Below are 15,195 nucleotides of genomic sequence, written 5' to 3'. Positions count from 1 at the left end.
GTATTATATTATCAATTACCATCTTAAATTGCAGAAATTGGAAATGAGCTTTGGATCAATTAGTTATGATGTTTAATATTTTATTGTAATCTCGAACCATGTGAAGGGTCCGGTTTTTAGCATTAACTGACCATTTCATTTGTAATACGTAGCAAGTTAACAAAAAAAAATCACAAAATACACACTGAACACTGTGTAGCAGTTTGAACAATATTAGTTAATAAAAAAGGCATGTAAAAAATTGTAGCATCCAGAGAGAAATTGCAATAATGCAGAATCTTACTTTTCAATGGCAAATCGAACAGTATTTTCATTGTGACTTGCAACCATAATTGCTATTTTCTTCGGCTGTGTAGTATCTTTGAGCACTTTAATGCGACGCAGGCACTCTGCGAGTGTGTCATGGTACATCTGAGTCGTAGCTTCAAACGAGCTACATGTGGGGTCTGGATATCCCAGTGCAGCTGCTCTAGCCCTCTCCTGAAACAAAACCAACTTCATTTTAAATGCCTATAAATATATTTTACTGTTTTACATAATAACTTAGACAAGTAAATTAAGTTTCTGATAAATTTCAATGAAGTACTTTTGGAAGAAGAAAATTATGTATTTGGAATTTATTTAGTTGTGTGAGTCATGGCGGTTAAGCAGTAAAACTACTTGCCTTCTCAGCGGGGTCCGGCCATGATTTTTCATGTGGCGGACGTTGCCATGAGGCGATAGGTTTTCTCAGGATAAACCCACCCCACAAAGTAATGCTATTTGACTATGTGGTTTTTAAGTAAGAACGCCGATGAATCTGGACACGATTTGAAGAAGCAGAATCACAGATTCATAGTAGCGCTATTTTTCATCTATGTAAATTTCTAATTTCTGTGCGCACACAATACACAATGCAACAAAATTAATAATATAACAAATCAAAACATAATACCTTACTCTTTCCTTAATAGCTACTTGCTTTCTTAATTGCCAATTTATTTCAGCCCATTCAAATGATAAAATGATTTATATTATGCACAAATATTTCAGATGCCTGTGTCTGTTTAAAACAATTTTTACATTATGCCATCCATCAAGTCAACAGCAGCAGCTATGGTGAGAAAGGCCGAAAGCTTTCAGGGCATGTTTACCTCGTGCTTTCCAGGCTGCGATAGTGGAAAGTCATGTGGATAGTGATTCAAGTGCTGTAGTTGGCAGAAATGCATTAAGTAAACAACAGTGTAAGAATTATGTATGTTAATAGGTTAAATAATATTTCTTGTAAGTGGCCGTGTGTTCAAACCGGACGGATATGTTTGCGTGAGTGATCCCGGTTATCGATGTTCAAGTGTTCTTTTGCCTTCTATTCCTTCGTGCGTGGCGTGATTCATTATCATTAATTCATCGCTGACTGATCAACGTGATTTTCGGGGGGGGGGGGGGGGTTTCATTACCCCTACAAGATGCGACAGCTATAATATAAAAAACAAGACACTATTATATTAGAACAAGGTGTCCAGCAAGATATGTTTCAATCTGTCTAATAAATCAGATTCTTATGTCTCAATTTAAGAAAAACAACACACAAGTGAAGTTTTAATACTTCAAATATCTAACATGGATGAACTTATAAAATCTGTTACATCTTTATGTGATAAAGTTGAATATCTAAAAAATGAAAATGGGATCTTAAAGACCCTCCTGATGGATTCAAGATCTGAAACAGCCAAAAGTATAAGAATTACTTCTGATCAAACAAAGTCTAATTTCTCACAAAGATTATGACAACACTTATTGTCAAGTGGTTAAAAAAGCTCCCCAATACAAGAAAGCTGACCGTGTCGTAACATCGGGAACGTCTGGCAACTACACACCGACAAGTGACCTGATTACGACTCAGCAAGAATCCAGTGTAGTCACGAGCTTACTAAACAACAACCAGCATGTTGACAGTGAAGGATTTACCATTGAGCAACATGCGCGCAAACCTAGTCCCAACAGGAACATTGCAACTCAATGTGATCAAGACCAAAACAAATGTCAATCAAAGTTGGAATTAGTAATAGTTCTACATTAACAACTGTCCCTAAACCAATTCACAAAAAGACTCAAGCCCTCTTTGTCGCACAATTTGAACCAAACGTAAAGGGGAAAAATTAATTATTGACTATATTTCACAAGAAATCAACATGGCTCAATTTAAAGTGACAAAACTTAGTACAAAATACAACACGAATGCATCTTTCCATATCTCCATCTTGGAAAAGGACTTTGACAGATTAAACAATATTGTTTTCTGGCCGAATGGATGTCTTATAAGCTTTTTTTTTTTTTACGAGAAACTCCGTCCAGATCAAATAGCCAGCAACATCTTAATCGCTCAGGAGCCTAATAATGCTAGCAGCGTGACCTGTGTGACTCCCTCTACCAGTATGCCTGCCTCTACTTCATCCCCGGTGCCAGGAGGAGCATTTAGTATCCTTCAGTGCAGTCATCTAACAAAGATTGGGTAATTGCTTACCAAAAAGTCAGGGAACTTCCAACTAAATATCTCCAAATTTTCGAAAACATTGTTAACTCCACTAATGACATTATCTGTCTCACAGAAACATGGTTCAACGAAAACAGTATTAACTCGCAATATTTCACAGACCAATACCTTACTTTTGAAATGACAGCTACACTTTAATTACTTTGAAGAATAAAGGCTTTGATTGCTGTTAAAAAAAATATAAATATTTTATCTGTTCAACCTATTGACAATTTTGATTTCCCATAAACTGAAGCTGTTTGGCTTAGAATTAAAATCTCACCTTCACATTGTCTCAGTCTCGGCAATTACCTCATAATCTTCTAATACATACCAAGCCTATTTTGAGACTCTTGAAGATAAACTTGTCACCTGTCATGGTAATTTGTTAGTAATAGGTGATTTTAACGTTCCTGGTGTCGATTGGTCAAATAAAAATACTGATAATATCCTCTGTCACTAAATCAAAGGCTCAATTCTTACTCAACTTTACTTCAAGTCTCCGTCTTATTCAATACAATAATACTAAGCCAATACAAAATCTTTTAGATCTCTGTTTATCTAATATTTCTACATATGCTGTAAAAGTGCTTATTAAAGATGATATAAATACCATCCAGCTGTATTCATCAACATAACAGTGGACAGTTTTCCCCATATTATTAACATATCTCCTGTGCTAAGAAATTATAAAAACAGGAATTTCCTTGGTTTTTAAAACCCAATCAAAAACCATGATTAGTCAAATTTTTATAAGTGTAATGATGTCAATGAACTCGATCAATTATACACTTGTATTAATGGTAATATAAAGAGCTTTTTACCTCTTTACATAAAAAAAAATCTAAACATCCTGCTTAACAAATCAATCCAAGCTTTGAAATGAAAGAAAAATTTCTATAAATCTACAAACAAAGTAACAACATGTACTATTGCTCTCATTTTTTTTCATTTTCACAAACATGTGAAATTTTTAATTCAGACAAAATCCTATGAACTAGAACCATCAACAATATCATCAAGTATACTCCCAAAAAATTTCGGTGTTACGTAAATATTAATGATTGATGGTTATTATGAACAGATATCACTGAAATCCAATGGTGCTACTATTAGTGATCCTGCAGAGTTAGCCAATATGTTTTCTCAATATTTTTCTAGGGTATATTTACCATCTAGTTGCAATCACCTTTGTTCCTAATATTACCGAAAGTCTTGTACTATGGGGTATTAGGGCTTTAAAATCTTCTAGATCAGTCGGTACCAACGGGATTCCTAATCTCATTATAAAAGGTTGTTCCCATTTACTAGCCCCTCTTTTAGGATATATATACAATTCTAGTCCAAAATCTCAAGTTTTTCCTTGTAAATGGAAAATTGTGAAAATAATTCCTATTCACAAAAATGGTTCTAAATTATATATTTCAAATTATAGACCAATCTCTCTGCTTAATGGTTTTACAAAAGTTTTTGAAAAAAATTATACTTAAATTCTTAAATTTTGAACTCAGTAATAAAATATCTTCTATTCCACATGGTTTCAGACCCGGAATGTCAACCTCTTCTAATCTTACTACATTTCTAAATCCTATCTTTAATGAAGTTACAAATATAGGTCAGGCCAATGCCTGCTATTTCGATATAGCCAAGGCTTTTGATACGGTAAATCCTTCATTGTTACTCAAAAAGTTAAGTAACATTGGTTTAAGTGTTAATTCTGTTAAATGGTTCTCCAGCTTTTTAGAGGACAGAAATCAATATGTATCCCACAATTCCTCTGTATTTCTTGTGAGTTCTGGTGTTCTGCAGGGTGGTACACTTTCACCTCTTTTAAACATTTTTATTAATGACATCACCAGTGTCCTCAATCACTCAACAGGTGTTCTTTTTGCAGATGATTTTAAAATTTACATGAAAATTACTTTACCAAATGATTGCATTCTACTCCAAAATTACATTATTCATGTTAATAATTGGTGTACAAAAAATCTGGTTACTCTTAATACAAATAAAACTACGATAATTAATTTCCTTCACTAGAAAACTTCATCTAGTCAATTATAACTATAATCTAAACAAATTGAATATCTCTAAAACCTATTGCATTAAATATCTTGGAATCATTTTAGGCTCTAAATTATACTTTCATAAACATGTTGACTATTTATGTTCTTCCTCCCGAAGAATCTTGGCCCTAATAAAATAAATTGCTTTTTATGCTAATAATTAGGATTCAATCCTATCACTTTATTTTGCTTTAATTAGAACCAAATTATAATATTGCTCTATTATTGGGAATAAATTAATACAACAGATTGTAATAAAACAGAAAGTTTTCAAAACAAAATAATTAAACTAACTATAAAGAATCTTTCACAACCAACTCTTACCACTCTCTCTGATCGTACAATTCAACTAGATTCTTGGTTTATTCAAAAATGTTATAACTATAAAAACAAATGCAATTATGTCCTTATGAATACTGGTTTGAGAGTCCCCCAATTTAAGATGCCTGTTATCTTCTCTGTGTACCCTACACAAGAACTATCTCATTTATAGATTAATTTCAAACTTTAATAGAATGAACAAGCAATTTAGTTAAACATGAATATTAAAATAAATCATCTTTCTTAACACTTAGTCTTTAATAATATAGTATTCTTTTTTTTTCTCAATAACTTTGAACTGTTATTAGTTCTAAATTAGTTCTAAATTTTAATTTATTTACTTACATTTATTTATTCATATATAAGTATTGTCTATTTTATTTTATACTGTAGTTCTTTTTTTATTTTTTGGTAAATCGCTCTGTTTGTTGTATAAAAAATTGTTGTTACTGCTTGAATATTTTATATTATCTATATTTGAATATGTTGTGTTATTTGTGCTTGCATCTTTTGTGTATTGTAATTTTATTTATGTTGTGTTTTTGTCTTAATGTTGTGCCTAAACCAAAATACTGTTGGTAGGCATATTACAAATAAATAAATAAAAAAAAAAACATAGTTTATGCTTCTTTAATATTTTTACACATTTAAACAGAGCTTCTACATTACTAACACAATTATTTTGTATGTTAGAAATTTTTTTATCACTTACTTTGTACGGGCGTGTTATGCCCAATGTCTATATTTCAACAATGCCGCCATGTAATTTTATTTTATGATAATTATTCTCAAAATATAATTCAAACATTTATATAAATGTACTTTCAATGTATTTGGACATGTCATTAAAACTGAACATTGATTTCATTGGCAGCAGCATCATGATTTAAAGTGTAGTCAATTAACACACTTCAACAGTTGGAAAACAAATAATTTTTATTAACATAAAATCTTAACGTAAAATACGTATTTGATTAACGCTGTGAACGCTGTTCTTTAAGTAATAGTTAAGTTTTGATTCAGAATATATCATATTTCTATTTTTCTTGGCTGTTATCATTCTGGCAGGTTTTTCATGACCATTTTTACATTTTGAGAGTAAATACATGCAATATCTGGTGCAGTAACTTTCTATGTTGTTTTACAATTATGTGTCCTGCGGGACATACTTGCTGTGCATCATCAATCATCGCTCGTTGGGTGAACCAACAGGTGAGATGATGTTTGGCAGCTCACGAATACTAGCAAAGCACACGTAGTGCAGAAAGTTTAACATCAGTTTGTCTGGGTAATGATAATTATTTAATCTATTTTACAAATTTGATATTAAAAGTTTATTTTTGACCACACATGTCAGCACAACAATAAATGTGTTCATGCAGTAATCACATCAAGGGACTTGGGTTCCTGATAGTGGCCTCCATTGTAAGTAATGGGAAGATATTTTTAGGGAAGATCATATCAGTAATATTATGTGTGTGTTGCTGCCACCGAACGGACATTTTATGGTTTGGGCAATATTCTTTTTCGTGAAATAATTTTGTGTAAGCGTATTATGCAACTATTATAGTAATACATTTTTAGACAGTTTTCGGAATGCTTGTTTTTCATCTACTGTTAATCAGCTTAAATTCATGTGGAAGAAACTAACCACAAAACTCAGAACCATTTTTCTTGTTCCAGCATTTGTGTGCAAGACTATTTGTTATTTAATCATGACAGATTGTCTTTAGCTGGGCCCAGCTGAACTGTTACAATCTATAAGTAATATTTTATCTAACAATGCATGTTTTGATTCCCTAGCAAGTAATACATTTTGTCCCCACAGACAAGTAACTGATTTGTGTGTCATGCACGTTAGCACATCAAAAATGCCACTTTTTACTGTTTAATACAAATTTTTATATTGTCATGTGTACAATTTTACAAAAAAATTAATATATATTTAAAATTGAATGTAATAAAATCTATTAAGGCCAGAATTTTTAATGCATTCATTCATACTATGCTCTCCTAAACAACCCAGTTCCCTTAAAAATGTTGAAAAAATAAACTGAAAACATAACCTCACATTTACACCAAAGATACCGTTAATTTAATTTAATTTGAATGCACTGGAAGTAAGTATTAAAACTGGATGCAGCCACAAGTCTATAAATATATAATAAAAATTATTTTGTTGCTCATGTAACACAGCATAAATAAATACTCAGATGAAATAAACAAACTTTTTATCTCTTGAAAAAGTAGAAATGTGCACCAAGAAAAATTCATACCATTGTCTACCTCCATGGATATATTTTATTTATGATTCTACTGCCACTGACTCCCAAAAGCACGCTTTGATTGACAGGTAAAATTCACGAAGGACAAAGTTTGAAATATGTTGCCATTATGAACTCTATGGCACAAAGAAGTCAACATGGTATCATCCTAGACATGGTTATTTGATGTTGCACAATTGTTTCAAATTAATTTTGGCTAGAAATAAACATAAATTTTGAATATATTTCACAAAAAATTAAGTTTTGCATACTACAACAAAATTCAGACCAAATAATATTCAATAAATTACCTAAAGCTATTACAAAAAAATTGAATTTTTTTGTGATTAAAACATGTTTCTAAAAAAAAGATTTTTCATAAAAAAAACCTGTAGGCGCTTAACTTCATTTACTGATAAAATAACTTTTTTTTTTTCTGATACAGTTTCTCAAAAATTTGCCAGGTTTGGCTTATACAACACACTATGATTTAAAAGCAACATCACCATGACATATTAGCAGGTATGGGTTCACTATTTGCAAAATAAAGTTTCAAAAAAACAGTGAGATTTAAGTACACCAACATTGTAAAAAGTTAATGTTTGAGCAAGACTTCCTATGATAATAATTTGCTACAATTTTTAATAATTAGCAGTTATTCTTACACAACTTAGAAAAACATTGATAGGGCTAATAAAACCTTAACTTTTGTCAAGATAAAACTGCATTTAAGAATCATAAAACAAAGGTTTATTTTTTAAAAAATCATATGATTTCTAGCAATACACAAATTGGTTTTAAAATATATGTTAAAAAATTTTTTACACAAAATAATGGATAAAAAATTTGCTAACAGAAATTTTAATCTGAAGTTCAAAGATATAGTTTCGCTGATTGAGTAGATGCGTAAAGAGAGTATGATCTGGACCTAAGTCTCAGCAGTACACATACCTGTTCCAAGTATGCACCTCTTACAAGTTTGGCACCAAAGTAGAAATTCTGTCTGTTTGCCTGCTCCAGATCTGTTGTAGTCTCCTTGAAAGTATTCTTCAGGTAACATTGATACGTATTAAATACCACAGCCTAAAACAACCATTAGTTGTACAGTCAGTACATGCATGACATGATTATACAGAAGAAGAAAAATTTTGTACATTCATTTTAGAGCACTAATTCATCTGGGCCTGCATTATCAAATTTGTATTTAAAGAACAGCAGTGTAACCACATCACAGCCGCATAAGTGCTTACATTTTATATTCCACAATAATGCTACTTATGTGCTTGTGCTAATTATTTCTTACTCAAAATTGCAGCTCTAAAATAACTATAAAGCACAAGTGTTGGTTATAAAAAAAGAAACTCAAATTATTTTAATTATAAAATATAAAGGTAGCCACCAACATAGCCATTAAAAAATTACAAGTAGAACTACAATACACCTAATTTGATACATTAGCGATTATAAATAAAATGAAACACTTGAAACTATGAGTGTTGTGAATTCAATATGAGATTGGTTGAAGAGGTAATAATATTAAGCAAGATTTTAAATGGGAAAATTTGGTTTGGGAGAAATAGAGGCATTCTGTGCCTTATTTGGTTTAAGACCTTTTTAATCCATATTACATCTGGTTAAGTGTTTTTTTAAATGTGAGGTTACTACTTCATTATGAGAAAGCTAAGGATGCAATGGTTGCAATGCTACGTTCTACGTGACGGGGCGCCAACAGTCAAGTGGAGTGGGGCCGAGCGATGCAACGCAGTGGTACTCGGAGTCCAGCAGTTGAGCGAGGACAGTGGTGTGTGTCTTCCATGTCCCACAGGTCAGTGGCGAAAAGACACAGTATGAACTTGTGCAGAGGACTGAGATGCTATGAGTTTATGCAGGTCGTCTTCCACTTCGAGACTTCTTGGTGAGCTCGTACCATTTTATTTTTTTGTGCTGGAAGACAGATGCAAATAATTTTTTAGTTCCCAAGAAAGTTTTAAGTAAAATATACTGACCAATGGAAATCTAATGAACTGGTCCAGCAAAGATTTTTGTCAAGTAGTATCACGCAGTTTTCGAGGGATTGGTTACCTTGCGCAAGTTTTGTATTGGTCTGGTTGCGCAGCGATGCAAGAAAGTTTGGACATGTAATTCCTGTAGACTGAACTTTATTAGATATTTTTGTGACACTTTTGGCATAAGAAAATAATTATAGGTTTGGTAGAACATTGGGTAAAAATTGCCAGGGTAGAATAATACTTTAGTTTGATACTACACAAGTCTGGATTGTAGCAATCAACTTCGATGTAGGCACCATGCAAGTTGAAGCTTTATATATCTGTCCCCAGAAGACAGTATAAACCTACAGTTACATGAGTTGTGCGCAAGCCTGATGTAAATGATGCACAATGTAAATGATGGGACCGCAGGTGGTGAGCAGGGTCATCTTGGGAGTAGTAAACTTGTGACCCAGAAATTGGCTTAATAATACTTTTTGTGGGGAAAAATTACCTCAGGCGGTTAGTGGTACTACTCGTTGGATGTACCAAGGGAACTGGTAAACGTTAACAGCACGAAAGTTGTGTCAAAGCTGGAATCTACGAACGAAGCAACAACAATTATGAGGTGGTGACATATTTTTGTAAAAAAGGATCTGGTTTGAGTCTGGGTTGCTATTAGGATTTCTTAATAGAAAGCAACTCTGGGTCATAAGTTGGTTTTTTTAATTTTGTTGGCAGTAACTCAGCGAGACGAGAAATGCTATAGGCCCTAAATTTAATGTATTCAATTTTTAAATGTTATAAATTTTTACTTGTATTTTTTGGCAGTGTGCATATTTAAAGGATGATTTTTTGCAAGGAATGTTTTGTTTAGTTAGTGTTGTAGCCACTTCAACAAGTTTAAGGTTATTCTGTTCAGAGCTAGGGAAATAGGAAGGTATTAAGAGCTGCCTTAACTCTGCATTGATAAATGAGTAAAGTTTCCTAGTAAATTTACATGTTGTAAAAAGTGAATGCCCGGTCGCAGCAAAAGTTAATTTGTACAAAGGCATTAATAAAATTTGTTTGGTTAGTAACAAATTTATTGGGTTTACTTCCGGTACTCTTCTAATATTTATCACATCCACGCTGAAATATTTTTTTTTTTAGGTTTTTTTGGAAGATAACCGCAGGCTCACTGACTGCTGTAGGCAGGACAGCGATTTGGGTAGTTCAACATTTCCAAGAGTTGGGTTTTCAAGTAATTGCCCTGCTCCCGGCATAGTGGTATTGAGGTCTGCCTTGCCTCTCCAGGAAGAAGAGGGGTTACAAGATAACCACCAACCCTGACCACTTGAGTGTTATGCCTCAGTGATCATCAGGTTGGGCATGAACAGTTGAAAGAGAGGAGAGAAGAGGTGCAGAGCTGTAAGATGTGCAGTAAAGGTTCTTTAACACGACATGATCTGGACCACAGCCAAGCCGGATGAGCGATTTTGCCGGATTATTGAATGTCAAAGAAAAAAGAATGTACAGTACAAATATATTTTTTAAAAATGGTTGAAATCAGCAGCTCTGTGGCAAAAAAAAAAACACTGAGCAAACTTGAAACACTGGCAGTGCAGTGGCGTGACCTAACAGTCATGTCAACAGATGTACGAGTCAACCTGAAAAAAAGTGAACACGAGTGGCTCGATCCGTGCCGGATTACAGAATGTGCTGAACCAAAGAATGCCGGATTTAAGAGCACCAACTGTACCAAAATCATGGTATTCATCCCATATTAAAGCTTGAGTGCTATGACAAAGTCACAAACACAGGCTAAATAAGTGAGAGCATGGGTGTGTGAATGTGTGAGACAATGATGAAAATACAAAAAGTCATTTGTAGATATATGGAGAAGTTTGTTTTGCTTTACCAAATTCTCACATTGGGAGCGTGATATTGAGCAAGTTTACATTAAAGGATATTGGTTCCAATAAATGTTACTAAACTTGAAGCAGATATTCACTTTGCAGAAAAAATTAACTTTTTAAATTAATGTCTTTTACATAAAATAAAGTCAGTCAGTAAAATATTACAGCAATCGCCTTACTTTGTCCTTGTTGTACTTCCGCATCATCTCTAGTGTAATACGTGAGATAGCAGGCTGGAAGTATGTCTGCTCTGCATCTACCATAATACGAACATCCAAGGCAGCGGCCATCTGAAAACACACAGTTTATTTTAGTGCAAACCACTCTGTGTATTTATAGGTATGTAACATGTTCTTTTTAAATTATAAAAAATACACACACACACACACACGCACGCACACAACAATTTGACTTTTAAGGTGAACATTTTTTAGAGTGAGGTAAATTTTGCCTGAAGTGGTCTTAAATATACCAAACAAGTTAATTGCTTAGGAAGGTTAAAATAATGGTAGTACTAATGCAGTTACATAGTAACGTTTAACAATTTAAAAAAACCAAAGTGGTACAATTAATTTAGTAAAAAAGCAATGTTAATGTTCTAAATTTAAATTCACAAAATGAATAAACTGTTTATTTTATTACTAATCAAACCATATGGACAAATAATCTTTTATATGCTTCAATTAGAAAGAGATCTTTATTGTCCCATATGCATGCATTGCTGTATTTTCCCCCTTCAGTAACTCCAGTTAACAAAAAATACACAACTCTTTTTGTGTTTTAAAAACAGAAAACCCACAATGATAGCTACCTTGCATAGTGTGTTAATTCGACGAATCATGTTACGAAACATTTCTTCCTCCTTGGAGGATAGCTGCGTAATAAGGCGCACCATACGACCCGTTTTCAGATCAGGAACCCGGAAGGTTTCACTTAGCTGCTGGTTTTCATCAATGATGCCACTCCATGGGAAGAGATGGATTACTCTGCAAATAATTCAAGTTTTCAAAATGCATACACATTATATCAGTTTTCATTCTAACTGAAAGAAATAATTAATCTATTTTTCAACTGTATAATGTAATAAAAAAAAGAGTTGGGTCAGTTCTGATTTTATAATTGGTCGGTCCCACTTACAATATTTTTTGGAATTTGGGTTGGTCAATTGTGTTCATTTAACATTAAACTGACAATTTTCCAAAACTAATATAAATTAATTATAAAAAAATTACTTTAGATTCCATAAAATAAATCTTTAAATACACACCATAAATTAAAATTATATATATTCACGATAAAGTGAAAGTTATTGAATATATAATTCCATTCACAGGATAAGAAAAAGAATTTTAAATTAATTATCTTCTGGATAAAAAAAACTGAAATACTCAACAACTAAGTAATAAAGGTAGCAATTTAGTTGGCATGCCGGATTTAAAAAAACATTGAGTATATCTGGAATAAAAACAGGTGCAAGCTAACAAAAAAAACCTTTTTCGTAAAAATTGCAACACATAATTTTTTTGTGTAGTAAATATGTTTTGTATTCAAATATTTACTAGGGATTTGCAAGATTTTAATTTCACGTTCAAGTCGACTATTTGAAAGTACACTAGGGTCTCGATAATCCGAGCTCCGATAATCCGAGTTCCCAATAATCCGAGTCAGTTTCGGGGGTTATGAGAGAGAAAAAAATACGAATTTTGCAAACACACATACATGTAGGGACGGCCAGGGCTACGTTGAGGAGGAAGGCCCGATGGGGTGAGTTGGGTAAGTGACTGTACATAGCAGGTAGCGGCCCACCCCTGTCAGAAGTCGCAAGAATCTATTTTTAGAACATTGGGGGGGAAACCCTTTTCTCCTTTGGCCTAGACCCTCCGCCCCCTCGTCACTTCCCCGCGTTCCCTCCAGAGGGCAATTTTTAGTTCCCATAAGTTCTTCGCCGTGAGCACATCTATGTAGTTACGTCCCAGTTCTATTACGAACCAGTATGAGTAAAAGAAAACATACTGAAATATCATTAAGTGATAAATTAGAAGTGCTGACGCGGGTTGATTAAGGTGAGCCGTTAAAAACAATTGTGCGTGATTTAGGAGTGAGTGCTGTTACTGTGGGTGACTGGAGGCGCAACAGAGAGACATTGGAGTTATGGCAAACTCAAAAAAATCTTTCTCAGGCTACAACATCCAGATCTCGTATGAAAAAAAGTGAGTACGAAAAAACAAGTGAAGCTTTGTTTTCATGGTTTTTAGCACAGCGGCAAAAAGGTGTCCCTCTTTCTGGGCCTATATTACAAGCAAAAGCGCAGTATTTTCGTAATAAATTACAAGAAGGTGAAAGCAATTTTAATGCCAGTAAAGGATGGCTGGATAAATGGAAAAAAAGATACGGTGTGCGGCAATTGCATATCACAGGAGAAAAGCTTTCAGCTGATGCTGCTGGTGCTGAAAACTACGTTCAAAAATTTCAAAGCATGATCGAAGAAGGGGGCTACACTCATGATCAATTATATAACTGTGACGAGACTGGGTTAAATTTTAAAATGCTACCTGACAAGAGTATAGCATCCAAAGACGAGATTTCCGCTCCTGGGCATAAAAAGAGCAAGGAACGAATTACTGTTCTGCCATGTTCCAATGCCTCTGGGACACATAAGCTTCGTTCCTTGGTGATAGGAAAGTCAAAAAAACCTAGAGCTTTTAAAAATGTAAATATGAACGCACTACCCGTCGCATATAAAAATCAAAAGAAGTCGTGGATGAATACGACAATTTTTAAAAATTGGTTCTTCGAGGAATTTGTTCCTTCAGTAGAAACTTTTTTAAAAGAAGGACAATTACCGAGAAAGGCACTGTTGGTTATTGACAACGCTCCATCCCAGCCAAACGTAGAAGAGATTTTAAGTGATGAAATTAAAACTGTTTTCCTGCCCCCAAATGTGACTAGCCTCATTCAACCTATGGACCAAGGCGTCATTACGACAATAAAGAAAAAGTACAGACGCATACTTCCGACATATATTTTGCAAGAAGAAGAAATTTCATTAGTAGATATGCTAAAAACAGTTAATATAAAAGACGTTATCTATTGGTTAGTTGATGCGTGGTCAGAAATTAAACAGGAAACTATACAGAAATCCTGGTCAAAACTTATAAAACTCAGAGTTTCACAAAGTGAAGAAGAAGAAACAGTTGAAGATGACTGTGATAATATGACTCTATTGAATTTAATGGTGGCAATCCCTGGCTGCGAAATGGAATCCAGTGCTGAAGAGGTTAAGAAGTGGTTAGACAGTTATGAAATTGAAGAATTGACGGATGAGAAAATTATTGAAATGGTCAACAACCGGGATGAGGACACCGAAAAAGATGAACAAGAGGAAGAAGAAACCAACAAAAAAATTAGCCATGCAGATGGGTTTCTACGCTTAGAAAAGGCACTCGAATACGTGGAGCAGCAAGATGACGTCACGCCAAATGACGTAATGTTTTTTAAGAAGTGGAGCACACGAGCAGCTGAGAAGCGAGGAGCATTAAAAAAACAAAAAACAATAATAGATTATTTAAAAAAATAATAATAATGTATATATTTATATTCTGCCTTTCAATATGTTTGTATTTTCTTTTTATTAAAACATCGACATATATATTAGAAATTGATTTTGCGTGTTTTTATTCGTATTTACAATAATCCGAGGTTCTGATAATCCGAGTTGGCCCCGGTCCCATCCAGCTCGGATTATCGAGGTTCTAGTGTACTAGACACTTATCCCTTGTAAGCAGTCAGGCTTGAATTTGCTGTAAAAAGGGTCAAGACATTTTCAGGAGCTGTGCTTTTATGACATTTTGTCCCTTTTTTAACCACATGCTTGCTACATTTTCAGTGAAAAATGTGGTTTCCATCACTGTAAAAACACAAAGTTATAAGAAGTCGCCTCAGAATGCTGTGTCAATACAATCAATAGTGTGAATGCAAGGTGCCCAACACTTTGATACTTTTTTATAAGTAGCAACCTTGTTTATCATTATATCTTTGGTATTCAGCAAAATAAGTGTGCTGTTAGTAAATGGCAGAACTTGCTTATTATTTTACCACAGCTATTTTGTTTTTTAATTAATTATTATGGTGTATATCACTTTTGAT

At 33.6% G+C, this 15,195-nt stretch overlaps 1 protein-coding gene across 1 annotated transcript in view; it reads right to left on the bottom strand.

The window, feature by feature from the left end:
* The window catches only part of LOC134529182 (proline dehydrogenase 1, mitochondrial-like), a 161,762-nt gene that overhangs the window by 20,485 nt on the left and 126,082 nt on the right, over window positions 1-15,195 (bottom strand). The window contains exons 7-10 of the mRNA XM_063363018.1: window positions 11,861-12,035; window positions 11,229-11,339; window positions 8,115-8,246; window positions 284-480 (exon numbers count right to left, since the gene is read on the bottom strand). Of these exons, the coding sequence (XP_063219088.1) occupies window positions 284-480; window positions 8,115-8,246; window positions 11,229-11,339; window positions 11,861-12,035 (615 nt within the window). The remainder of the gene's footprint in view (window positions 1-283; window positions 481-8,114; window positions 8,247-11,228; window positions 11,340-11,860; window positions 12,036-15,195) is intronic.

This window comes from Bacillus rossius, chromosome 2 (genome assembly GCF_032445375.1).
Source record: "Bacillus rossius redtenbacheri isolate Brsri chromosome 2, Brsri_v3, whole genome shotgun sequence".
NCBI lineage: Eukaryota > Metazoa > Arthropoda > Insecta > Phasmatodea > Bacillidae > Bacillus > Bacillus rossius.
This window is presented reverse-complemented; position numbering and strand designations above follow the sequence as displayed.